Source organism: Sylvia atricapilla, chromosome 25 (assembly GCF_009819655.1).
Source record: "Sylvia atricapilla isolate bSylAtr1 chromosome 25, bSylAtr1.pri, whole genome shotgun sequence".
NCBI classification, from domain to species: Eukaryota; Metazoa; Chordata; class Aves; order Passeriformes; family Sylviidae; genus Sylvia; species Sylvia atricapilla.
In genome coordinates, this window is record NC_089164.1 from 1,336,079 (window position 1) to 1,363,505 (window position 27,427).

The 27,427-nt window shown below is 57.8% G+C and overlaps 1 protein-coding gene across 1 annotated transcript; it reads right to left on the reverse strand.

The window, feature by feature from the left end:
- MAPKAPK2 (MAPK activated protein kinase 2) lies at window positions 1–27,397 on the reverse strand. Its single transcript, XM_066336011.1, has 10 exons — window positions 27,134–27,397; window positions 7,587–7,726; window positions 5,054–5,118; window positions 4,370–4,449; window positions 3,675–3,801; window positions 3,385–3,460; window positions 3,145–3,269; window positions 2,831–2,916; window positions 1,846–1,926; window positions 1–1,346 (listed from the first exon to the last, which is right to left on the reverse strand). Exons 1-10 carry the CDS (start codon window positions 27,380–27,382, stop codon window positions 1,203–1,205), a joined length of 1,173 nt encoding a protein of 390 aa, XP_066192108.1. The 5' UTR covers window positions 27,383–27,397; the 3' UTR covers window positions 1–1,202.
- Between the last annotated feature and the right edge of the window lie 30 nt (window positions 27,398–27,427).

The window sequence follows — 27,427 nt, forward strand, 5'->3', positions numbered from 1 at the left end:
TGACTCTTTAAGTGTCTTTAATCCAAAGGACTGAAGAGCAGACTGGGAAGATTAGTATAAGCCAACAGGCAAAAAAAATATAATTAAAAAAAAAAAAAAAAAAAAGGGGGGGGGGGGGAAGGGATAAAAACCAGTTTTCAAAACAAATTAAAATCCCATACAGAGTCTAAAAGATCGCCTAAAAACTAAAACATCGCCTTAAAAAAATCGGGTTTTTTTTCCCCATTCAAACACATTTAACCGAGTGAAACATCGTGACAAATAATAATAATAATAATAATAACAATAATAATAATAATTCATGGACTAAAGACTTCAGAGCAGCCGCAGGAGCCACCCTGGGGGGACAGCCCTGGCCGGGGAGGGCTCAGTGCCACCTCCAGCCCTGTCACCCCCTGTCCCCAGGGACCCCCCAGGGCAGGGCAGGGGACAGGCTGAGGGGGGACACATCCCTGCAGAGCCCCCCGAGGTCAGAGCTGCCTTCCAGGGGGGAGCCACGAGCAGCTCCAGGCCCAGGACAGACACACAGCCCACACAGACAGACAGACAGAGCCAGGGAGCTCAGCCAGGGGCTGAGAGCTGCTTGGGTTTTTTGGCTCTTGTGATTTATTTGGTGGCCACAGAGACCCTCCCCAAAGGCCAGCAGGACAGGGGAGAGGACAACTCTCCTTCCCCGACCCTGTCTCTAGCCAGCATCCACACAGGAATACACTGCTCGGGGTTTTTCAGCTCTACAGTAGTTTGTTTTGGTTTTTTTTTTTCTTTAAAAAATATTTATACGTTTATATATCCTAAAAAGGTCACCACAGGAGTTTTCCGTGTCTTTGGAAGGAAGGAGGAGGAAAACAAACCAACGAACGAAAAAAAAAAAAATATAAATCAAAACTGTTTCACAGAAGTAAAATTAAAAAAAAAATCCAATTATTGGCGGTATTCACCTACAGGAGAAAAAAAAATCCTTGGCTGCAGGTGTGGGGTGTGAGGGGGGAGAACTCACCACCTGCCCCAGAAAGGTCAGAAAACACAGGTGAGTAGCTAAAAATAACTAGTCTGGTATAAATGTCTGGATTCCATGCGCTCCATGAAACACAGTCTTGGCTTTTTTTTTTTCCTTTTTGTCTTTTTTTTTTTTTTTTCTTCCTTAAAAAATATATATATATAATAGTTATTGCTTTTCTGGAGGGCTGGAGGGCCGGGGACCCTCAGTGGGGCAGCGTGGTGGGCTCAGGGGGGTTGGCTTTCTTCCTCCTCTTCATCAGCAGAGGGTTGGAGGAATCCTCGATTTTCTTGATCTTGATTTGTTCGTAGTCCACTCTCATGGTGGCCAGGGCACTGGTCATCTCCTCCTGCGGGCAGGGGGGACACAGAGACATCAGCCAAGTCCCCCCAGGGTCCCCAAAAGCAGCTGAGATTAAATTGCAGCAGGGGCTGAGTGTGGCCACGATGAGATTTTCCAAGCACAGATCTGCCCCAGGAGGCAGCACACCCACGGCAAACGGGAATTGTGGAATTGTGGGTTGTTAGGGCTGGAAAAGCCCTCCAGGATGACTGAGCCCAGCCCTGCTCTGCCCTGGGATGGAATTCCCATCCCTGGCAGTGCCCAAGGCCAGGCTGGAGCAGCCTGGGGCAGGGGGAGGTTGTCCCTGCCCTGGCCTCTGAGGCTCCTTCCCACCCAAACCATTCCATGGTTACCCCAGCACAGCCACTCCACCACTAAATCATGTCCCCAAGTGCCACATCCACGCAGTTATTGAACGCCTCCAGGGACACTGAGCCAGCCTCACCACAGGAGAGGACATTCCCCAGATGACAGAGGGCTGCAGTGCAGGGACAGAGAGGTTTTACCTTCACATCCTCCCACAGGTCCTTCTCCTCCTTCAGCACACGGCTGGTGTGCAGCGGGGTCTGGGGCACCTGCATGGATTGCTGCCAGGAGAGGGGGGAGTGTGAGCTGGGAGCCACAGGCATCCATCCCATGGGTCCCACCCCATGGATCCCATCCCATCCATCCCACCCCATGGATCCCATCCCATGGATCCCATCCCACTGATCCCATCCCATCTATCCTATCCCATCCCATCCCATCGATCCCATCCCACCCCATGGATCCCATCCATCCAATCCTATCCCATCCCATCCATCCCACCCCATGGATCCCATCCCACTGATCCCATCCCATCCCATCTATCCTATCCCATCCCATCCCATCCCACCCCATGGATCCCATCCCACCCCATGGATCCCATCCCACCCCATGGATCCCATCCATCCAATCCTATCCCATCCCATCCATCCCACCCCATGGATCCCATCCCATGGATCCCATCCCACTGATCCCATCCCATCTATCCTATCCCATCCCACCCCATGGATCCCATCCCATCGATCCCATCCCATCCATCCTATCCTATCCCACCCCATGGATCCCATCCCATCCATCCTATCCTATCCCATCCCATCCCACTGATCCCATCCCATCAATCCCATCCCACTGATCCCATCCCATCCATCCTATCCTATCCCATCCCATCCCACTGATCCCATCCCATCAATCCCATCCCACTGATCCCATCCCATCCATCCTATCCTATCCCATCCCATGGGTCCCATCCCACCCCATGGATCCCATCCCATCCCATGGGTCCCATCCCATCCATCCTATCCTATCCCATCCCGTGGATGCCATCCCATCCATCCCACCCCATGGATTCCACCCCATCCCACTGATCCCAGCCCAGCCCATCCCACCCCATGGATCCCATCCCATCCCATCCATCCCACACCCTGGAGGCCATCCAACCCCATCCCATGGGCCCCATCCCACGCTCACCATGATCCAGGGGTGGTTCATGAACTCCGTTATTGTCATGCGCTGGGTCGGGTCTGTCTTCAGCAGGTTTCGGATCAGCTGCTTCACTGCAGGGGTGTTTTTGGGCAGGCTCAGGAGCCAGCAGCTCCCAGGAGGGTGTTTTTTCCCAAAAAAACCACCCCACACAGCCCCACAGTGTGCCATACCCCGCACAAACCCCTCAGGAAAAGCCCCTCCAGCAAAGGGGGAGACGCTGAGGGGTGACCCCTGACACACCCACAGCCCTCCAAAAGAGACCTCAGCCTGGGGACAGCCAGCACAGGGAGCACACTCACCTTCCTCTGACACCTCGGACCACTCGGGGTTGGGAAACTCGTACTGGCCCATTCGGATCCGCTTCTTCATGCCCGGAGAGATGGCCAGGCCATGGTTGGAGTAGAACGGGGGGTACCCACACAGCCTGCACCAGGACGGGGAACAGAGTCAGTGGGCCACCCCAAAAACCTCCCCAGGAGCAGCCACGGGGCACGAGGCAGCGCCAGGAGCAGGAGGAGGAGAGGAACGCTCAGACTCACAGAATATACATGATGACACCCAGGGACCACATGTCACAGGACTTGTCGTACTTCTCCGGGCCCAGCACTTCTGGGGCTGGGAAAGACAGGGAGAAAACCCTAAATCTGGCAGCGTCAGCACTGTGTGAGAGGGGCTCTGCCACGCCATGGAGACACCAGTGCAGCTGTGAGCACTCTGGAGCAGGGTTGTCCCCAGCTCCAGGCTGGATGGCTGCACGTGGCACCCTCCAAACCCCTCAGCTGTGCCCCCCAACCCTAGAAACCCCCAGGGCAGCCCCCAAAGCACTCACCCACGTAGTAGGGCGTGTAGCAGGGCGTGGCCAGCGAGTTGTGTGTGGTGGTTTCCTTGGCAAAGCCGAAGTCGGTGAGCTTCAGCACGGCGTTGGGCCTCTTGGAGGTGTACAGGAGGTTTTCAGGCTGGGGACATGCAGGGGACAAGGGGTGAGTGTTCAAATGAAGGACATGCACAGCCAGTTGTTAGGGCAAAAAGAGAGGTTATTTTGACCTGGATTTCTATAGATTCTGGACCATGACCAGGGATGGGACAAACGAGGCTGATGCTCCTCCAACTACACTGCTCAAACCAAAAGTCCATCAATTGTCCCTCCTCCACAGAGGAACGGAAACATCAAGAACATTTTTTCCAAAACACCGCTTCTGTTTACACGGAAAAACTGTGGAAAAACTCCACTACAAAAACACAAACATCAGAAGGGTGGAAAAAGATGGGGAGGTGCAGCAGGGCTGGGACAGCACGGCCCTGGGGGGCTCAGCCTGGCTCTGGGGGGCTCAGCACGGCCCTGGGGGGATCAGCATTGCACAAAGGAGGGCTCAGCCCGGCCCTGGGGGGCTCAGCCTGACCCTGGGGGGCTCAGCATGGCTCTGGGGGGCTCAGCCTGGCCCTGGGGGGCTCAGCCCGGCCTTGGGGGGCTCAGCATTGCACAAAGGAGGGCTCAGCCTGGCCCTGGGGGGCTCAGGGCAGTACCTTCACGTCCCTGTGGGCGATGTTGATGGAGTGCAGGTACTGGATGGCTTCCCCGATGCTCTTCATGATCTCCGAGGCCTCTGAAGCAGCAAAGAAACCATCAGAAGCCTTCAACAAGCCAGGTAAAAGGGGCACCACTCCCTGGGTAACTCCACAAACCGTGAGTCAAAGAACCCGGCTGAGGTCAAAGGGGTTTTCTCTGAAGTCCCCCTTTTCCATGGGAAAGGAGCCTGCAGCTCCCAGAAACTCCAGGGGAAGGGATGGGGCAGAGCCCAGCCCCTGACCCCAATACCAAGGAGGGATTTGCACCATTCAGGGCACAAAGAATCCAGCTGGGAAAGGTGTCCCCTTAGGATGGGAAGTCAGGGGGGCAGCGGGGTCAGAGTCTGGGTTGTGTGGTTGCTTTTCCTGGCCAGAGGGAACGAGATTAATGAGATCTATGAGAACCACAGCCCACGGACTTAATCCTTTGAGGGAGGTGGGTGTTCCTGACAGGATTGGGACGGACAGAACGTGGGAGCAGCTGAGAAAACACCCCCTAACCCTGTTCTCAAGTGAACACAAACAGCAGGGCCCCTGGCAGCCACATCCCCCATTCCCTGAGCACAGAACTCTGCTGGGGACCCCCGAGGGTCACTGAGGGGCTGGAGAGGGCCAAAGCCCAGCAGGGGGTGGGCTCCATACCCCTCTCTGTGAAGGCCTGGTCTCCCCTGTCCTGGATCCGGCTGAAGAGCTCCCCGCCGTCCAAGCTGCAAGAGAAGCAGCTGCTGTTATCACGCCGTGGGTCCATCTCACAGCACCACAAACTGCACCCAACCCTCTGCTGCTCAGCAGGAAGCTGTGCACTCGCTATTTTCTGAGCTGGAGAAGAGCTGGCTCTTCTCAAGGGAAACTTTTCAGTAGTTTTTCTTTTTTTGTTTTCCCAAAACAACCCTGTGTAAGCAATGTTCCTCTCCCATGACAGGTGTTGTTTGCTCTTTCTGTTATTCAGCCAATGGGAGAGGTGAACCAGCGATGTGTCTTCTTAGCACAGCGTGTCATAAAAGGGCTGAACGAATTTATAAAAGGGCTGAATGAATTTATAAATAAAACTTCTGATTTCTGCTGCCTCCCACCTGGAGTCGTGTCCCACTGCGACATCTCAACACCTTATAAAAGGTAGTAAGAATTAAACAATAAAAAGCTCTTTTTTTTCTATGCTCTTTGCTTTCTGACATATTTGAAGTCTTTCATCCTTCTTTCGTGTCCTACAATGACACCCACCTGTGGACCCAATATTTTCTGAGCCTGAGCTCTTCCCAAGGGAAACTTTTCAACAGTTTTTCCCAAAACAACCTTGTGCAAACAATATTCCTTTCCCAAAACAGGTGCTGTCTGCTATTTCTGTCCCTGAGCCAACGGGAGAGGTGTCAGCCCTATGGACCAATAATGTGAATTTTAGCACAATGTATTACAAAAGGGCTGAACGAATTGTAAATAAAATCTTCCTGATTCCTCCTGCCTCAAGCATCTTTATTTTGTGTCCTATTACGACAGGGAACAATCCCCTTCTCCATCCAAGCCCTTGGCCTGGTGCTTCTGGGACGTTTCAGGGCCTCCCCTTTCCTGACACGAGCAGGGCAGAGGCGTGGGAGGACGCGGTCACCCCAGCAGCCCACAGAAACACATTTACAGTAAAGGCAGCAAATGTGGCTTGAAGTTGGTGAGAGCACTCCCAGCACTTGTGGCCTCCTTTTTTTTTTTTTGCTCACAAGCCACCTGCCTCAGCAGCACCATGACCCAGCACAGAAGTGCTGAGCAAAGCTCAGGGCACGGCTTAGACATCAGCTGTGTCACAGTTTGCTCCCCAGGCTGTGAGACACGGGCTGGAGCTCACTGCAGCACAGCCAGCTCTCATGGGACGTGCTGCAGAACCACTGGTGGGGTTCCCTCCCCAGGTACCCACAGGGAAAATGCAGCTCCCAGAGAGCTCAGGGATGAAAAATGGGAGAATTCTCCATGGGAATATGGATAATGGCACTTCCTGCCCCTGCCTTATCTGACTAGAGCAGGAACGGTTTGGCTTTCCCAGCGCTGATAGCATCTCCTTGACATTCACTGACATCTGCAATAGCAATAGCCTGCAGCCCTCGGGGCCCTCTGCTGCCCAGAGCCTGCCAGGATGGATCCAAAGCCTGCCAGGAGGGACCCAGAGCCTGCCAGGAGGGACCCAGAGCCTGCCAGGAGGGACCCAGAGCCTGCCAGGAGGGACCCAGAGCCTGCCAGGAGGGATCCAGAGCCTGTCAGGATGGATCCAGAGCCCGCCAGGAGGGACCCAGAGCCCGCCAGGAGGGACCCAGAGCCTGCCAGGAGGGACCCAGAGCCTGCTCCTGCTGGAAGTCAAATCCTGCCTTGTGAAGGGCGTTACCCCCAGAGCATCCCTCGGTCACACAGCCAGCCCTGGGCACTCTCCTCCTACCCCTCAGCCGTTCTCTGCTCCCCACCACACACCCCTTTTCCCGTCCCTGGCTGCCCAGAGGGCCAGGCTGGTTCTCAGCTGCCTGTTCCCCCACAGGAGCCGCCCTGGGGGCTGCTGTGCCCCCCTGCCCTGACACGGCTCCTGCACCCGCCGCCCCCCCGGGCGACCTACGGCTTGGCAGAGGAGAGGTTTTGGCAAGGAAGCTGCATCAAATCACAGCTGCGGTTGGGATGTGGTTTCAATACTTTCCCCTTCATCCCTCCTCCTCGTCCCCAGGTTAATACCAAGCTCCTTCCCAGAGCAGAGCCACTCAGCTGCTGCTGCAGGAGGTGCCAGGGTGGTACCAGGGTGGTTCCAAAGGTACCAGGGCAGTACCAGAGGTACCAGGGCAGTACCAGGGTGGTTCCAGAGATGCCATGGCAGTACCAGGGTGGTTCCAGAGGTGCCAGCTCGGCTCTGTGGCCGCCCCACCGCAGCTCCTGGGCTGCCAGGAACCCGCTGTGCTTTTTGATGGCCAAAGGCAGTTTGGTTATGACCCACTGTGAGAACCACAGGCCCGGAGCCGAGCGGAGCTGAGCACGTTCTCAGGATGACTCAGAGCCAGCGCAGCCCCGGCCGTGTCCCCGTCCCTCCAGCGCCAGCACTGCCCGGGCTGGCACCCCTACAGCCACATCCCCCCGGTGTCCCCAGCGCTGGAGGATGCCCACCCCCATTGTGGCAGCCCCCCGAGGCTGGGGTGTCCCCGGGCAGGGTGCTCACCACTCCATGACGATGAGCAGACACTTCCTCCCCTGGTAGAGGTTCTCGTAGACGTCCATGATGCGCACGATGTGCGCGCACTGCGACGCCCGCCAGTGCAGCTCCACTTCCCTGCGGGCCTTGGGGCAGTCCTGCAGCATCTGCGGGAGGAGTGACAGCCCGTCAGCCCCCGTGGTGACCCCCCGGCTGTCCCCGCGGCCACCAGAGGGGACACGGTGGCAAAGGCGGGGTGCTCCCCGCGGGCGCGGCCGGAGCGCTCTGCCCATGCCTCCATCCCCATCTAGTGGGAACTCCGAGAAGCCGCTTGCCCTCAGCTTGCCCTTCCTCCCAAGGCTGCTGAAAGCTCGTTCTGGGTGTCTGCCACCTCCCGGTGCCCCGCTGGCAAGATCTACCGAGTTTAGGAGCCGACCTCGGCACCCTGATCCCTCCACCGCTGCACCCCTGGGTGCCCCCGAGCATCCTCACCCTTCCCTTTGCTCTGCCCCGTCCATCAGCCTGCTCCTCCTGGCCACAAAAGCTCCCTCACCATCAACCCAGAGCCCACCAGCGCCTGAGCAGGGGCGAAAGCAAACATCCAGATGTTCCCTAAATTGCAGCTCTTTAATGAGGCGCCACTGCCCTTCCCAAAGACAGCTCAGAGTTCCCAGGTGCAGGAAGGATTTGCTCGTCTGCCATAGACTATTAATTACGGTGTTTGTCAGGATAAACAACCAGCCTCAATTATTGCGCTCCTAAATATAGACCAACAAACGTGTCTATCTTGAGCATAGCTCGTTTTCCTTCCTGTCTCCAGGAGCCTTTGGGGCCGGGCTCAGCCCCTGGAGCAGCTCTGCCCCTTGGAGCAGCAGGGAGAGGGGGACGCAGGAAACAGCAGGTTTGGTCATTTCACCGGGATTTAGTCAGGAAAGTCCTTCTGAGCCCTCTGCCCTGTCCCTGACACGCTCCAGGAGCGGAGCAGCACCAGCCCTGGGATGCTCTGCAGGACTCAGGGTGGTGCCCAGCGCAGTGGGCATTTCACAGGAACGAGGATGAATCCCCAAAAACCCCACACTGCCCGTCTGCAGGTGAAACACTCCCTGATGGTGCTGCTAACCCTGGCCATTGGCATTCCTGCAGCCATCCTCCACCACGGGGAAAGGCCCAGCCAGGATGTGCCCACCCAAAACACCATCCCCAGGTTTGGATCACACCTCTCCCACCTCCTCCTCAGCTCTCCTGCTTGCCCAGGCAGAGGAAACCTGGGGGAACCTGTGCAGGCAGGGAGGCTGCTGCCACCAAATCACCAGCGAGGACCGAAGTGGCCAAAGCCAACCTTTGCACAGCTCCTTGACATCACCAACAGCCTCGGGGAAAAGGCAGACAACAGGGCAGGAGGTTGGACAGCCCCTCCTTGCTCCTCTGTTGCTTAATTACCCTAAAAGCCGCATCCTGCAGAAGCCAAAGCCCCAAGCAGGAGTAACAGCAGCCCCCGGGGAGCCCTGCAGAGGGGACTGGAGAAAAGCCTGGCTATTTGCAGCCCCACTCCGAAGAACCTGGCGTGGGGAGCCAGGAAGCTGAAGAGAAAAGAGGAAAAAAAAAACAAAACCATTTGTAATTATGCTCCTGGAAAATGGACCGGCAGGAAGCAGCTAGTTAACATCATTCTGCACAAGGAACAAACAGCCGAGGTACAGCAAAATACATCCCATTTTCAGAGGCCACTCCGAGCGCTTTTAGAGGAGATTAATTGGATTTCTAATGAAGCAGGAGGCAGCAGCCTCCATTACCTGCACCAGCCCGGCCCTGACGTTTGTTTTTGTACCCAGACAACCTCCAGGAGCAAAGAGCTGCCCCGGAGCTCTCAGAACATCCAGCTGTGATCCAGCTGCTCCCTCTGCCCCCTGCTGCCTCTGCACGGAGAGGTGATGGAGAGGCTTCCAGAGGAGCACGTTAAGCCTCGTTAAGGGAATGATTTGGTTAATTTAGGAAATGTTCCCGGTGGCAGCTGAAGGCCAGATGCACAGAGGCTGTGTGGGGAAGGCCAGTGCTGGCTGCAGGAGAGATGTGGGGATGGAAAAGCCACGGCAGAGGCAGCCCACAGCCCCAGCATCACCCCAAAACTCCTGCCCTCAGCACAGGCACTGGTTCCCTGTGCCCTGGGATGCTGGGAATGTGCTGAGCACGACACAGGGCTGGGGCAAGAGCAGCATTTCCACCAATTTCTCCTCTTTAGGTGGGAGCCAGCAGCTCCCAGAGCTGCCAGCCTTCCCTCCCACTGCCCAGGCAGCAGTGAAACCTGTGGTGGGTGATGTCCTGGCACGGCTCTGCTCACAGGAACCCCTCACCCCACGTTCCTGGGGGGTGGCAGCACTAACTCAGCTCTGGTGTCCAGGAGCCTGTGACGGCAGCAAGATTCACATTCCTTGGCTCCCAAGAAGGAGGCTGGGATGGGAAAACCCCCCCGTGTTTCCCCTGAGGTTCAGCAAGGATGAACAGCCCCCATCCCATTTTGCAACCCAGTAATCTGGAACACAACCAGGGTTAACCCTCCGATGGCAGGAGCCAGGACGAGCCGCTCTCAGTTCGGCTTCTCCAGCTCTTATCTCCTGTTCCCCTTCCAAAGAAGGGATCTCCTGGATCTCCTAGGAGAGCAAACTTCATTACTGCAGATGGAAAACGCCGCACGACCCTGCCTGCTCCTGCTGGAGAGGAGAGGAGGAGGAGGAGGAGGAGGAGGAGGAGGAGGGCTCCGGCAGCTGAGGCGGGCAGTAACCGGATCCCCGAGTTACACAAGTGTCCCCGGGCAGGGCACAAGGGCAGCGCTGCAGCTCTGCCACCCCCTCGCAGCAAATCCCGGCAGGATTCAGGCAGCAGGAGCTGCTCCCCTTTCCCGTGACGGCTGTGGGGTGCTGCAGGTGTTCAGAGCATCTCCAAACAGGTCACAGAGCAGCTCTGTGTGTCCCCTCTGCATGGCAGGGGACAGGGGACAGCCAGGAGAGCTGAGCCAGCCCCCAGCTCTGCCCCATCCCAGCCCTGCTTCCCACGGGCACCTCCCTGCAGGAAAGGAGGGAGAGCAGGGACAGAGCCGCTCCACCCCGCTGTAAATAGGGAGGAAATTCAGCTTTCAGCCCTATCCCAGCTCCCCTCCCAGCAGCCTGACACCTCTGGGATCTGGGCACACAGCGTCTGCTGCCATCCCGTGCCTTGGCTCAGCCCAGCTCCCCCAGGAGCCTCTCCATGCCGAGAGAGAAATCACTTCTGTGCTCCTCTAAACACCCTCATTAGCTTCATCAGAGCCCCCAGCCACACCGCTGCCATCAGAGGACGGCACAGCCCAGCCTCATGTGCTCAGGGCCCCGAGAGCACCAAAGGAGCTCCAGCAGCACCTCTGGGCTCTTCCCCACCCGGGAAACACAAACCCTGGAACACAAATCCTGAAAACAGCTCATCAGGGCTCCTGAAGGTGGGCAGCACCCACTGAGCAAACCCAAACCCAAACCCAAACCCAGGCTCCAGCCTGGTCCTGCAGCATCAAAAATGAGCTCCAGCTCCAAGGAAGAGCCGAGCACCACACAGAACTGATTCCCCCCGTCACCTCAGGACAAGCACAGCACAGGGGGTGGGCACGAGGAAGGAAGGAAGGAAAGGTCTGGAGCAAAGCAGGGGGCTGGAGCTGCCCACGCTGCTCACGTTCCCTCCCCAGCCTGTCCTCAGGCAGCACTGATTCAGTCTCGCCGCCTCCTCCTCCTGGGATGATGTTCCATGAGTCACGACAGGTTGGAAAAGGAAGCTGCCTCCTCCCCTGGCACGGCAGGAGGTCACCGAGGACACTGTCCCACTGTCCCTCCTGTGCCACTGTCCCTCCTCGCTGTGGTGCCACCACAGCCCCAAATCTCAGCGAGCCAAGCACACCCAGAGATGGGCAAGACATCCCTGCCCAAGAGGGAAAACTCTAGGGAATTCCTGTGGAAATTCTATGGGGAATTTCTATGGAAAGTGAGGATCAGGCTCACACCTGTCCATTCTCCAGGGCTGCCCCACGCTCACCCCGAGTGCTCCAGCTGCTCTCACAAACAGGGTGGTTTTATTTCCATGGGTATTTTGATGCCACCCAATTCTCCTCAGTCCTGGCAGAGCAGCACAGGCAGCACCCACCCTCCAACAGGCCCCAAATCAGCCCCAGGAGCTCCCCTCCGCACCACAGGGGTTAAAATAAACTCCTCTTGAGCTGCGGTAAGAATGAACCCACAGCGAAGGGAGGCAGGGCTGTCATCCCCCAAATTATCAGCAGGGAAGCAAAGCAGAGCCTCCCCCTGCCTGGATCACACACACACAGGCTTTGGATTCCCCTGACCCGGCGAGCACAGGGCAAGCAACAGTTCTTCCTAATAAAGCAAAAGGGTTTCTCCTCAAAGGATTTTCCTCTTCTAATCTTCCCCGGCAAACTCGCTGCCAACTGGCCTCAGCTGCTTTACACGTTCGCAGGGCCAGCGCTGGAAGCTGTGCACAGGCTGTTCCCACCTCTCCCGGGACTGAAGGGAGCCTGTGACGCCAGAATATTCGGGGAGCCCACAGGTAAAGGAGCCCAAGGTGCCCCAGGCCCTGCCGGGAGGCAGAGGGCAGCAGAAGGACGTGGAGGCAGCAAATCTTGGTTCCGCTTTTGGGGTTTAGGAGCTACGAAAGAGAAACAAAAATCACGAGCCCCAGAGCCCCTGAGAGGAACTGTGTCACCAAACAGAGGGAAATTCACGGCTGAACCCCAAGGCAGGAACAATTCAAGGTGCAGCACAGCACCGTGGCTCTTATATAAATAAACCTTTACATTAACCCTGTCCCCGCTGCTGACACCCACCACAACCTGCCCTGGTGATGGGACTTTCCCAAGCTGGGCTTCATCTCTGCTCTGCCCACGCCCAAGAGCCACAGAGAGTTTGAAGCCCCGACAGAAGGAGGAGGTGAAAGCCTCATGCTCACGTTTGTTTTGCCCGGGGAAAAGCAGAGAGCAGAGGAGGAGGAGCCGTGTGTGGGTCCTGCCCGCAGTGAGCCCTGAGGCTCTGCTGATGGAGGCGGCTTCATCCGAGGGGATGAGGGATGAAGGCAAATCGCCCTTCCAGAGGGATGGAGACCACCTGAGCTGGCTGCACGCTGAGCCTTCCACACACACGAGCACCATCGGCTCCATCCTCCACGTTCTCTGGCCTCGGGGGAAACGGAAAGGTCAGAGAAAGGAAACCGAGTCAGGGAGGGTTATGTGGATGAGAAAGAGCAAGGCAGGAGAGGCAGGAGAGGCCGAGCAAAGGCGACCTGACACACACACAGTCACACAGACACACATACACATACACAGACACACACACACATTCAGACAGACACACACAGTCACACACACAGAGTCACACACACACAGACACATACAGACACACACACACACAGACACACACAGACACACACACACACACACACAGACACACAGACAGCCACACAGACACACACACACAGTCACACACACACAGACACATACAGACACACACAGACACGCACAGACAGACACACACAGTCACACACACAGAGTCACACACACACAGACACATACAGACACACAGACAGTCACACAGAGACACACACAGACACACACAGAGTCACACAGACACACAGACACACACACACATACAGACATATAGACACACACAGTCACACACACCGAGTCACACGCACACACAGACACACACACACAGAGACACACACACACACACACACTGACACACACACACAGTCACACGCTGGAGCTGCCCGGCCGCATTCTCCCAGCCGCAGTGATGCCAGCGGTACCCGGAGCTCGGGGAGAGTCTCCCCATCACACGAGCAGCCAGCCGGGCATGAAGAGGCTGCGTGAGGCCGGGGACAGCTCAAAGCCCTGCCAGGAGCAGCTGGGAGCGAGGCAGGCAGATGTCGCGGCGGGGGCAGATGTCGCAGCGCGCCCGTCCCCGCTGCCGCGGGCGATGTCGCAACCACGGGGCGGAGGATGGAGAGACATGGGGAGAGGGAAGAGGAGGCGGCTCTCACACGCCGCTTTCACAAGGGGCTCTCCAGCCTTGCACAAGGTCTCTCCCGTGCCCGTGGGGCTCCGTGGCCGGTGGGCGATGCTCCGAGGGGACCCCCCATCCCGCGGAACCCCCCCTTGCCCTGCCCGGGGCATCTGCTGAGCATTTCCTTGCCCCCGCTGCTCTCCCCCTGCGACAGATGCAGCAGCCATTCAGCCTTTTCAGGCGGCAACAAAAGCCTCTCGAGGCGCACAAAGGCGAGGAGCAGAAGAGAAGCCCGGGTTTAAATAAGAGCCACCTGCCAGGGGCCCGTGGTCCCCCCGGTGTGGTCGGTGCAGCAGAGCCCATTGCCCCAGCAGCTAAAAAACCTTCCCGGCACATCCCGAGGAGGAAGACTCCGAGTGGGAATCCGGGAGCAGCACCCTGGATGCTGAGGGAAGGGTCCCAGCGTGGTGGAGGCATCAGGGATGAGGCTGGAGGGAGGAGATGGAGGTGGGTGTGAAGGGGCTGCAAAACTCTCAGGGAAAAGTCAGAGCAGGTAAATGGCAACAAGACAGTGGCACGAAGCGTCCCCGCTGACTCACAGCCAGCAACAGGCTGGGGCTGGTGTTTAAAGGAGAGAAACAAAGCGTGTCGGCTTCATTTATCTGAGAAAAACAAAATTAGGCGCCTATTCAGTCCCACGTGTTTGTTTTGGGAGCCTCCTCTTCCTCCCAGCCCTCAGCAGCAGCAGCGCCGGCTTTGGCTGACTCAGCCCACGCTCATCATCCCTCCAGGAGGCTCCGGGTGAGGAGCAGCAGCAGCCCGGGCACGAGCCACGGTCACCGGGCCACATCTGCCTGCAGTGACAGAGCCACCACCCTGCCAGGACCTCCCCGGGAATCCCACTGCGACAAACGGGGTCACATAGCCAGAATGCTCCATCCCATCCCATCCCATCCCTCTCTAAAGACATCCCATCCCATCCCATCCCATCCCATCCCACCCCTCCCTAAAGACATCCCATCCCATCCCACCCCACCCCATCCCATCCCATCCCATCCCATCCCATCCCATCCCATCCCTCTCTAAAGACATCCCAGGTGTCACTGGCCACCAGGAGCCACCACAGCAGTGGGTTTGAGCAGGGATGGGAGCGACTGATTTGGGGACAGAAGGAGCCAGAGCCCAGCTCTGGCTGAGCTATTCCGGGCAGGGACGCTGAGATGGTCTCTGCAAACCAAACCCCTGATCCCACACTGCCTCTGACGGGGGCTTTCAGCAGCACCACACAAAGTGAAAGGGGAATAAGGGAAATAAGGAAGGAGGAGACCTCCCCGGGCACAGTCTGCTCCACACACAGCTCCTCCACCTTGCACCTCTGTGTGGAGCTGAGGGCCGGGGTCAGCTCCTCCTCCCAAAGCCTCTCCTTGCCGGATTCCCCATCGGAGCCGAGGGTGCCGAGGGAAAAGCACGCACGTGGGTTTCTGATGGGAAGCGGTTGATATTCGCAGGTGTGATTAACACCGAGGTAAACACTGATGTAAACCATTAACTCAGGCCTGACCTCTGTCCTTTGTGCCTCCCTCCCACAGGCTGAGCTTGAAAAAAAATAAACCCTTATCTATCACCAGCCCTGCGCAGAGCTGCCTGCAGCAGCCAAGGGCTTCTCCTCAGTGACAGAGCACCCAGAGCATCTCCTTGGGTCCCTGGCTCCACCAGGCTCACAGCAACCCTGCCTGACCTCCCTGCTACCCCTGACAGCTCTGCATCCCCCACACCTGCATCCCAGAGCTGCTTTTAGCTCTGCACGTGTCCGCCCATTCCCCGAAGGGGTCAGCTGGAAACGATTTTGGGGAGAGGCCCAGACCCACGCCCGCAAGAGGAGCAGCCCTGAAGCCCTGCCAGAAGAAGCCCCACAACACTCCCTGCTTCCCGAGGCTTGAGTTCTGCCAAAAAACCGGAATTTCTCAGGGCTCAGCCCATGGGCAGGGCTCCCCAGGGGACAGAGTGGGCTGCACAGGGACCCTGCCTCTTTCAACGCAGATCTTAGTGCGGCACAAATAAACACGGGCACGTTTAAAGAAAGGGAAAAAAACCCAACTGAAACACAAAGCTGCATCAAGGCCATCCCCTGCTGAAGCACCACTCGCCCCTGGCCCTGGGATGTGTCCCCTCCACCAGGGCCAAGCCTGAGCAGGGTTCCATTGACGCAGCCCCGAAGCTCGGTGACGACAGCGCCCTTTGGCATCACCCTGTCCTCCCTCAGCTGTTTATTTAACACAGTTTCACCCCTTTGTCAACAGCAGGCCACAGCAAACACCTTGCTGAGATAAGCCCAGGACATGCAGCCCACTTCAGCAGGGATCCAGAGCAGAGCATCCCCCGGCTGCTGGGACCCTCCTGGGCAGTGCCAGAGGGGCTGGGAGCACGGAGAACCCACAGCAGGCAGGATGCCACACCAGCCTGGAGCCTGCCACAGTGCTGGGAGCCTCTGGCACAGTGCTGGGAGCAGGAAAAGGCCAGGCCAGCAGCAGCTCAGGGGTTTCATCACAGGCTTTTGTCTGTGCAGGTGCTCAGCGAGGCAGGGGCTCCATGGCCACCCACAAACCTCCTCCTCTTCCTCCTCCTGCTCCCCTCCCATGGCACAGCAGACACAAACCTCTGCCCTGACGTCCGGGGAAGGCAGAGGGGCAGCAGTGAGTGTCAGGAGAGGGGATGGCAGTGCAGGGGCAAGAGGGGATTGCACCCCAAAGCTGCTCAGGGACACACATCCCCCCCCAGCCTCTGCTTTGCCATCCCCCCAGACACCCCCAAAGCCCTCCCTGCAGTCTCCAGGCTGTCCCTGCCCCACTCCTCACCCTCCTCCCATCACCCTGAGGCTGTACAAGCCCAGCACCCTGCAGGACCTGCAGAGGAGCTGCTGGAAAACCCCGTCTGCCACAAACCCACGTGGCCAAAGAGCCACCCCAGCCCCAGCACTGCCACAGCAGCCAGCATCTCAGGGGAAATCCTGGGCCCTGAGAGCCTCCTGCCAGCCCTGAGCAGGGCATTCCTCCTCCAGCAGCCACCCTGAGACTCCTTCAGCCGGCAGGAAAACACAGTTGTGTTTCTATTTAAAAACAGAACAAAAAAAAAAAAAAAAAAAAAAAAAAAGCCCTTCTCTGCATCCTGCTGGCAGCACGTTAAAGCTCTCAGGCCGTGGGGGCTATTCTTAGCTCCCTGCAGGCTTTTGGCACCTGTTGGCAGCAGCAGCCGTGCAGCCCCAGGGCTGGGGAGGTCTGGGGAGGCTGGGACAGACCATGGTGTCCCAGTCAGCACCAGCACCTCCAAACACCAAACGTGCAAAACTCTGCGTGACGTTGTTGCACGCTACGACGACACAAAGATTTCGGCTTTAGAAGGTTGAAAAGTGACCTTGTTATTTTTTGGGATGCGTTTCTTTTTTTTTTTATATTGTTTTCCACAGACCAGTTTGATGGGTGACAAGAAGATAAACGTCTTCAATGCCACTGGTCAGACCAGAGGGACATCAGGAAGAAGTCCCTCCTGGGGAAAAGACGTAAACAAAACTTCTGTTACAAAAACACGTCTCTTGTTTACAGAAAATTTCTTGGGAAAGGAATTTCAGAAAACCAAACATCTCAGGCACAAAACCAGGGCTACAACTACGAAGTGCCTCGGGTGCACAGACTTCCAAAAACCCCCGAGGGGAAATCTTCACCTTGTTCCTGTCACCAACACAGAGCAAGAGCTGAACCATGGAGTGGGTTAAAAGGAACCCTAAAGATCATCCAATTCCAATTCCCTGCCACGGGCAGGGACACTTCCCACCAGAGCCCCATCCAAGCTGATCCAGCCTGGGCTGGCAGCAGAGGGATTGTGCTCTCACATCCTTCCAAGACACAGCAAAGCCACGTGTGGAGAAGGCAGAGGGAAGAGACGCTGCTCCTCCCGTGGATGCTCAGCACCCCACTGCTCGGCAGTGTTTGCCAGCAGGGGACTGCATCTCCCACCAAAGCCCGCAGGCAGCGAGTGGCGTGGACTCCCTTCGCCTGCTGGATTCAAACGGAGATGGGATAAAAGGATAAAGACACGGATATTTAAACAAACCAACAGAAAAATCTCCTCCTGCAGCTACTGCTGCTCCCTTGGCAAACGGCCCGGGCTCCTTGGGCATTCCCAGAGCCAGCTTTTTAAAAAGAAACCTCTCCCCTCAGCCAGCCTTACACACGGCCTGATCCCAGGGCGGCGTTATCCGGGACCCCTGGGTGTGGGGTGAGCAGGGGGCAGCTGCTCCCTCCGGGGCAGCTCCTGGGCCCTGCTTTGTATGAATTTAAGCTTTCTCAATCCCACTTATTCACGAGAAGAGCTCAGGGCTGGGGGAAGCCAGAGAGCAGACAGGGCAGCCTTTGTGTGGCTCCCGCCGCCCACCCCGGGGCTGGGGCAGCCCCCCTGTGCCCCACACACAACCCCTGCAGCACAGCTGGGGCTGGCACGGCCCCACAGAGCCTGGAGCTGGCCCCACAGAGCCTGGAGCATGCCCCATAGAGCCTGGAGCACGGCCCCACAGAGCCTGGAGCATGCCCCATAGAGCCTGGAGCTGGCCCCATAGAGCCTGGAGAACAGCCCCATAGAGCCTGGAGCATGGCCCATAGAGCCTGGAGCTGGCCCCATAGAGCCTGGAGAGCAGCCCCACAGAGCCTGGAGAACAGCCCCATAGAGCCTGGAGCATGCCCCATAGAGCCTGGAGCTGGCCCCATAGAGCCTGGAGCATGCCCCATAGAGCCTGGAGAACAGCCCCACACAGCCTGGAGCAGCACCTCGGGTCAGCACAGCCCCGTTTCCTGAGCCAGAGGGAGAAATGAAGCCTGGAAAAGCCCCTGTGAGCAGCACCCACAGTGCACAGCCCACCTCTCACACAGGGCAAGGCTTTGGGCTTTTGGCTTTGGGCTTTTCCCAGGGCTGCTGGGGAGATTGGATTCGAGGTGGGTGCAGGATCCAGATGCCCACTGATGGTCAGCAGTTAACTCACTAAAACCCTCCAAGCAGCAGCACCACGTCCCAGGCCAACTCTCCTTCAGACATTTCCCTGGATGTTTCAGGGCAATCTCTGAGGAGAAGGAAACATGAAAGGAATGCTTTGGTTAGAGCAGAGGTACCTGACCTGCCGTGAACACACTGCCAGAGCCTGGCAAAACTCAGCTGAGGGGACACACTGACCTTCCCAAAGCCTCTCCTTGCTGCCAGAGCCGTGCCTGCCCTGCAGCTGCTCCAGGCCAGGCCCAGAAATGGGAATTTCCCCCAAAACCCTGCCCTGAGGCACACAAACATCATCTTCCACAGTCCCCCCAGACCACGGCAAAGGCAGAAACCTCAGAGCTGCCCCACGGCTCCTGGGGAAAAGCAGCTCTGGCTCCCACCCAGCACCTGCCCGAGCTGCTGCTGAGCGCCCAAAGGCCACATTTTAATCCGTCCAGAACCTCCTCACCCAGCATCTCCCTCACCTTCATCAGCCCAGCATTTGCACTCCTGATGACATCCAGGACTGGGGAATGCGACCACCAGGACACTTCCCAAAAACCCCCAGGGACCTGGAGTGCTCCCTGCTGGATCCCACCACCCACAGAACATCTCCTGCCCCGGCTGAGTGGCTCTTTACAGCAACTCCTCCTTACACCGGGAGACTGGGAGTCTGAGCTCCAGGGTGGGATAAGGGCATGGAGAGATGTGAGTGGTTCCAACAGAACTGCACAGCCCCTCTCACCAGGAGCAGGGTCATTCCTCGTGGGAAACACTGAGGACGGAAGCAAAGGGCTCCCCAAGGCTCCCCCAAGCTCCAGCAAGGGGAAGATGTTCTCTCCACCGAGGGCTGTGACACCCCCAGGCTCCCCAAAACATCCCCGTCCCCTTGGCAGCGCTGCTCTGCCCGAGGCACGGGAGGAACCCAGCCCAAAACGCCAAATTCACGGCTCTGATGACTTACAGGAGATAACCTGAGTTTAAACTTCCTGGCAAGCCCGGCCCTTCCCAGCACTGCCCGAGCCTCTTGCGCAAGAACCTCCCGCCCGGGGCTGCTTCTCTCACGATGTGCCCAGCACCACGGGCAGCCGGGCTGGGAACCGGCCCGAGAGGAAAAGAAAGTCACGGCAGAGCCCCAGGGGACCGGGCAGGCTGCAGGAGGCTGGCACAGGTGACAGTGGCTCCTTGGTGACAGCTCAGTGACACCCACAGTGGTCTGTTCACTACAAGTGGGAATAGAACCAGTTGAAGCACTGAGCTGGGAGATGCCATAAAGCTCCCTGCTGCTGGAATTCAAAAACACATCCCCGCCACCAGACACCTCCCCTGCTCTTGATTTTATTTACTGCTTTTGTGAGATGAAGCCGAGGATAACACGCATATTTTCGCGTTTGTTTGGACCTGATTACATCTGCTTTTTCCCCCCGGCCCGGCGGAGACAGGCGGGATTGCAGCTCCATTCCCGAGCCCCCGCCCGCACCTAGGGGATGATGAGCCGCCGCTACTGGAATTGCAGCCTGACACGGGACGAGCTGCCAAATTTCCACAGCAGCCCCGGCTGGTGCTCCAGCCACGTTTCCCTGCAAACACACACACGCCGGGCAGGACGTGCAGGGAGCCTGCGGAGAGGCTGGCGCACTCGGAGGACGGCGGCAGGGAGGGCAGAGCCCCCGCTCCAGGGCTGGAAGCCCAGAGGATGCTCCCAAAGCCAGGAGGGGCTGCAGCCCTCGGGAAAGGGACTGCACGGCCCCAGGCTGCTGTGACACAGGTTTAGCCTGATTCAGAGTGCGAGGCGTGACCCCAAACCCGCCTGAAATGGGACCTGGAGGTTGAGCTCGGAACGAGCACCCACCTGCAGCCAAGGGCACAAAGCAGCAAACTCAGTTACGGTGACAAAGGGAATGACTCCATCCCTGCCCTGACCCCCAGTCCATAGGCCAAGCAAGGACACCACGAGCAGAGCAGCAAAGCCCCAGCCTGGCTTTGCCTCCTGCCAGGAACATTGAGATCTGGGGTTGTATTTTGGACTTTATCTCTGGTTTAGGCTACAGCTCGCGGGGCACAGAAGCACGTGTGGCCCTGACGCCAAGCGCCTGAATAATCTCATTACATCTGACACAGGCAAAGGCTGTGCCAGCCGCAGCAAGCCCCGAGCCCCAGAGCTCACCTGCCCTCCCCACCGGGCACAGCACCGAGGGACAGCCTTCATCCACAAGAAGGAGCCATCATCCTCCTCACCAGAGTGAAGATGGAGCCACAGAGGAGCTCAGAGGAGATCCTGCGTCCCCCTCCCAGTGACAGCTGGCATTGTTCACACAGCATCTCCAGCAAAACTTTTTCTTTCCAGGTCATCTCGGGTCCAGCAGCACTCGGGGGACCCGGGGCTGTCAGTCCCCTCCCCGGGCCACAAAGGAGCAGCGAGTTAATGCAGCCATTAAACCTGCCAGCCGCTGTAATCCCCACCTCAAATTGGTGAGATCTTAAAAGGCTGAAATGTTTGAAATGACTCAGCCGCGGGGTACAAAGGAAGAGCAGTTGGAAAGGCTGGTAAAGCTCTCTGCATTCAGAGCTGCTCTTGCGTGCCCTGCTCCAGCCCCCGCACGCTGCTCCCATCATCTCCTTTGGGGACCTTTCCCTTTGGGAATCGGCCACAGAGCTCCGAGTCCTCCCCAAAAGGAGCCTCCGGGCACGGGGCACACTCACAGCCCCCGTGCCAGCCAGAGCTGAGAGGGGAGATTCTCAGAGAGGAGGAATCACGACCTGGTTGGGTTGGAAGGGACCTGCAGGGTCATCTCCTTCCAGCCGTGGGCAGGGACTCCTTCCACCAGAGCAGGGTTTTCATCCTGCAGCAGATGAAGATGGGACAGGGGGATACAGGCCCCAGGGGCTGTTAAATTCAACACTGGCACCCCCAGATATGACCATGAGGCTGACCCACAGTGACTGCCCAGGCTCCAAACTGGTTTTTTTGGGAGTGGTCAGGCCAAGCTGTGTCCCCACACCAGCTTCTGGAGATGGTGGAGGGATCACTCTGGTCCTGCTTCAAACCCTCCCTCCTCCAAAACCGGCCTGCAAGATCCTGAAAACCCTCTCCCAGCTGCTGCCTCACCTCTGCAGCCCACAGAGGGCAGAGGAGATGGGCACGGGGTGGGCACGGGGCTACCTGGGACAAACCAGAGCCCTGGAGCCAACCTGGGGTGGGCATGGGGACACCTGGGGCCACCTGGGACAAACCAGAGCCCTGGAGCCAACCTGGGGTGGGCATGGGGCTACCTGGGGACACCTGGGACAAGCCAGAGCCCTGGAGCCAACCTGGGGTGGGCATGGGGACACCTGGGGACACCTGGGACAAGCCAGAGCCCTGGAGCCAACCTGGGGTGGGCATGGAGCTACCTGGGGACACCTGGGACAAGCCAGAGCCCTGGGGCCAACCTGGGGTGGGCATGGGGACACCTGGGGCCACCTGGGACAAGCCAGAGCCCTGGGGCCAACCTGGGGTGGGCATGGGGACACCTGGGGACACCTGGGACAAACCAGAGCCCTGGGGCCAACCTGGGGTGGACATGGGGCTACCTGGGGCCACCTGGGACAAGCCAGAGCCCTGGGGCTGGCCCATGCCAGGCTGTGGCAGCCGCCGTGGCCCTGTGGCCAGCCCCTGCATGGCACAGGGGAGGCAGCAGGGGAGGCGGCACGTTATTCTTGGAAACCAGGAGGTGAGGTCATGCTGCCTGAATGCTGCAACTTGAGGCCAGATGAGCGGGGCCGGTTGTGCTTGGAGAGGAGCCTGACTTCTGCAGCGAGGGCCGTCTGCAGGTCGGGAGGCCGCCCGTGCTCCGAGCTGGAGGAAGAGGCTTTCTAAGGGAAGGAAGGAGGGATCTTCCTTCTCCTTTTCTCAGCTCTTCCCTCTCCGTTTCTCAGCTCTTCCCTCTCCGTTTCTCAGCACACAGCAAAACCACAGCGAAAGGATGGGTTTGAAAAGAGCAAAGCCCCCGGAGCACCCCGGTGTGGGGCACAGGAGCCCACCAGGGAGGCTGAGAAGGTGGCAGATCATCAATCTGGAGTGATGCTGCTCCTACAGCACAGGATCAGCCCAACAGCCTCTCCTCTGGGTGCCTCCCACGGACCTGCACCGCCCTGCAAGAGCTCTTCCATCTCAGCAGACACCACAGCACACCCCAGAGCTGTCTGGGAAGGGAGAAGTCACCAACTTGACCCTCCAGGTTTCCTCAGCAGGAACCTTTGGGAGTTTTCCCCACCTGTGCCCACCCAAATGTGAGAGCCAGCAGAGCTCTCAGGCTGCACAGCCTCAGTTATTATTTACACGCGGCTTTGGTTGTTTCAGGGCACGTTTCTGGCAAAGCTCAGCCTCTGTCCTGCATCACCCAGTGCCCCAGAGGCCAGCAGGGCTCAGTGTGAGGGGCAGAACCATGGTTTTACCTGGTGGTGTTTGGGCTGTTCAATCACACATCCAGGGGCTGTGTTTTCAACCTGCCACAGGCAGCTCAGCTCAGCTCAGCTCAGCTCAGCTCAGCCCGGCGCTGCCTCTGACGTTCAGTAAATCACTGCACCTCAGTTCCCCGCCTCTGAAAACATGGGAAACGCCTTTTGCAAGACCCACGGCTGATGGCAGGAGATTATTGCCGAGAGGAAGAGCCCCGTCACTTCCTGAGCAGGTACCCAAGAGAAAACCCCTGTCCCTGGGCTTTATCAGCCCATCACAGCCGGAGCTCTGACTGCTCAGGAGACGTGAAGCCTGTAAAAGAGATCATGGCAAATCCTAAATCGTCTGAACAAACCCAAACCCCAAGTTTGAGTTTGACTCAATTGACTGAGTAGCCTCCTTTGGTCAATGAGATAATAAACCACGGCTTTGGAAAAGTCCCGGTGATGTCACTGCAGTTTCCACAGCTTTTCGACCACAGCTTGCACAGGAGGCCACAGCGAAGACATTTCTGATTACATAAAATACATGGCAGAGCTAACTAAAAAAACCATCTCTCCACTGCGAGAGGGACAGAAGAACAGCAGACACAGCAAGCTGTCTCCCAAGAGCATGAGCCCAGGGTCTCCATTTACTCCCTCACTTCAGGGATGTTATTTCCAGATGGATTTTCAGAGGGACGCCGCCTTTGAGGGACACGGGGTGCTCGTCCACGGAGCTGCTCAGCTATCAGCTCCGAGCTGCCTGCCCTAATTCCACAACAGCACCTTCCCAGAACAGCCAACCACAAGCACCATCCTCCTTCCTCCTTCTCCATCAGGGGAACCATCACTGACAGATTATCAGATGAGGCCGAGAGTGAGACTGAGAGTGTTTCGCAAACGTGCCCCAAAGCACCCAGGATGCTCCAGAAACGGGCAAATCCACGGCCCTGAGCTCCTCCGGCCCTTCCAAAGCTCACCACTCCGGCTGAGGATCTCCTGCTTTGAAGCTGAAGCCAGCAGCGAGGTTTGTTCATTTATTTTAAAGGAAACCTGCTCCACAAAGAGCTCCATCGTGCAGCGCATACAACAAACTCCTCACCTGCAATACCAGTCCCCACTCCCCAGCCCGGCTCAGCTGCCATTTCCTCGTGGAATGAAGGCAGCCAGCCCAAAGATTAGTCTTAAAAGTGGAATTTGCAGCAGGCAAAGAGCCCTCGCTCCCAGCCCCACCACTGCAGCCTGACCACAGCCAGCCCTGCCAAGTCGGGCCAGCAGTGACCTACATACAGCGGCCTCCACAGAAATTACAAGCCTAATTTCGCCTACTAATAAATCACAGCGAGGTACAAGGAAGAACAGGGTGAGGAACCAGGCATCTCAGCTCCATTCATCACCTCTGCCCTTTCTGTTCCTATCCTGCAGCACATCACCCTGCTTCAAAGGAGGCCAGCTCACGGGTGACTGGGACCATCCGTGGCTGCTTCACGCCAGGTAATTCAGGGATGCCACGCATTCAGGTACCAAAAAATACAATAAAATCGAGGGTGGGAAACACAGAGAACAAGAATCTGTAAGAAAAGTAAAGGAATCTCTTGTTTTCACCCAGGTACCACACGGCAAGCAGAACTACCTTCCATTAACTCGCACACAGCATCATTTTGTTTAATGATGTGTCTCTGCCACGGACTATGGCTCTGGAAGGAGGAGAAAATTGGCCTTAATGTTTCCCCTGCTGTTAGAACACTGTCCCCAAGCTCAAACTCTCCTGGAGCACTGAAAAGTTCTCTTCAGCAAAGTGACTCTCAGCAAAACCCTCACCAAAACCATCTCTTGCTTTGGGAGGAAGAGCTTTGAACAACACAACAGCTGCTCGTGACCCAAGAGGAAGCACAAGATGACTGGAAGACAGCGTTCATGTCAGGGACAGACAATGAAGGACTGCACTGTTATACAAGATTTTGGAAGAGCAAACCTAAAGAATGGCACTCCAAACGGAAAGGTTCACTGCACAACCAAAGCAGGCAGCAGACAGATTTCAGCTGTGGCTCCTGGCCATGGGCCATCAGGATTCTTTTAAGCATCATCTGAAACATGACAACTCGATGCAATCACTTCTGTGGATCCTGCTTTAGGTCATCTTTCCACTCTGATGCAGCCCATGAGTAATTTGGAGCCAAATACCCCTCCACAGGTCTCTAGCAGAGACGTCAGCCCAGCTGCAGAGCCGAGGAGGGAATGAAGTCAGCACACATCATGTCTGGGGCAGTCACCCACACCAAGTTTGGGCTCTGCAGCCCAGTCCAAATATCCCAGAGCAGTAAGCCAAGGTGCAGCTCACCCACGGGGGCAGGACGGGTACCCACGGGCTCATCCCAGAGCCCAAACTCCCAGCGCAGCAGCTCTGAAGGTGCTGCAGGGAATCACTTACAGTAGCAGCTGTGCTGCTCTTTGAGAAGCCAGGGACGTGTCCAAGCACTCAGCTGAGCTCGTCCCTCCCCATCAGGGACGCCAGGAGAGGCCACCACAGGGGACAGGCAAGACAATCCCTTCTCCTAAAAGAGACTCAGTGTCGAATATACCTCACCCTGCAAGAGCCACTCTGTGTCACCCTCCTACATCCCAGCTCGCAGCCCTGCACTCCAGGAGGCTTTTCAGCAAGCCAAGGGACCCGTGTGACATGTGACACAAGCCCTGAGCCCTCGCTCTGGCACGGGCAGGGTGACAGCCCCAGTCCCGTGCCCCAAGCAGGCCGGGCAGAGGAAGCTCTGGCCTCCTCCTCCTCCTCTTCCATCCTTCCCCTTTCAGGGCTGCGAGAGGGAAGTGCTGTGGGATCTGTGCTTTAAATATGTGACTCAACTTCAGAGGCGAGGAGGAGCCCGTCTGTCAAAACAGAAGAGGATTTCGCTAATTTTCAACCCAACGAGATGACAACACAACGTCGGCCCCGAGTGCAACGCACGGCGCCTCACCAGCAAGGTCTCTGGAGTTTCTGAAGGAAAAGCCAAACTTTTGTTACCTAACTGACCCCTCTTCCTTAAGAACAGACATTCACTGTACCTGCCCACCCCAACACCTCTGCAGCACAACTTCTATCCCCAAAACCCCGGGTTTGTTCCCTCACTTCAGGCAGGACCCCAGACACCAAGAGAGGAGCAGCTCTAAACACAAAAGAAGCGTGGTTATGGATTTAGGTAGGAGTTACAGGGTTTAGGCGAGGGTGATGGGTTTAATGTGGGGTGTTTTCAGCCTTCCCAGCTCTCGGGGTAACGCCAAGGACTGGAACAGCTCATGTGTGGGCGCAAATTGCACGGATGCTGGAGAACACGGCGCTCCCACCCAGCAGCCAGCCCTGCTCCTGCCTCACCCTGTCAGGAATCCATTCAAACTTCCCCGAGCCTCGCTGGCAGGGAGACACTCTCCCCTCTTTGCTCAAAAACCTCGTTTGGGAAACGAGGAGAAGGGCGGCATCACCTAGAGCCCGCTCAAACACACACCTGGCTGTCCACGCCTGGCAAAGAGAAGCGAGTTAGGGACGAGGGGGTAACATCGTAACGCTGAAATATTCCCTGCGGAATTCCCTGGGGACGGCAGCGGCTCGGTGTTAGAACCGGGAGGGGACACGGAGCGGGGGCAGCGAGCGGCTCCCGGTGCTTTACACCCCTCACACCAACACCCCACGGGGGGAACCCCGCGTTGCCACACTCGGGGATGCGGCATCCCAGGACGAGCATCCCCCGGGGGGATCAGAGCCAGGCCACGGCCTCCTCCCCACTCCTGACACCCCCCTCTCCCCAGCCTCGGGCTACCAAGATGTCACTTCGCTTCGTTTCCCACTACAAAGCCGGAAAGCCGCGTCTCGCCGCTCTTAAAGGAGGGGAGGAAAATAATAAAAGAGATTAAAGCGCGGCCGGAGGGACGGGCGGCAGCTCATTGTCCGGCGGGCCCCGCTCATTGTCCCCCCCCGGGACCCCCTTTCCCGGCAGCAGACACCTTCCATCACTGTCACAGCGCCGCTGCCGGCCCGGTGCCGCCCGGTGCCGCCCGGTGCCGCCCGGTGCCCGCTCCCCGCCCGCTCCCCGGCCCCGGGGCCCCCGGCCGCACCTTCAGCGCGAACTTCTCGCCGCTCTTCTTACTGAAGATCTCCAAAACTTTCCCGTTGATGCCGAGCCCCAGCACTTGCGTGGTGACCTTGTAGTCGTCCGTGATGGCATTCTTCCGGATCTGCAGGCCTCCCTTCCCCGGGAACGGCGGCGGCCCGTGCGGGGGAGCGGCGGGCGGCGGCGGCGGCGGCGGCTGCGGCGGCGGCGGGCTGGGGAAACCGGCGGGCGGCGGCGGCGCCCCGGACAGCATGGCGAGCGCCGGGAGGGCTCGGGGAGCCTCGGGGGAAGGCTCCGG

Bases quoted from the DNA above. Each gene is read 5' to 3' on its own strand.
- MAPKAPK2 (XM_066336011.1), bottom strand. From the start codon at position 27,382: ATGCTGTCCGGGGCGCCGCCGCCGCCCGCCGGTTTCCCCAGCCCGCCG. The intron at 7,727-27,133 runs GTGCGGCCGGGG...CTCCTCCCGCAG, and splicing joins GCGAGAAGTTCGCGCTGAAG to ATGCTGCAGGACTGCCCCAA. The intron at 3,270-3,384 runs GTGAGTCTGAGC...GTCCTGGTGCAG, and splicing joins GGTGTCATCATGTATATTCT to GCTGTGTGGGTACCCCCCGT.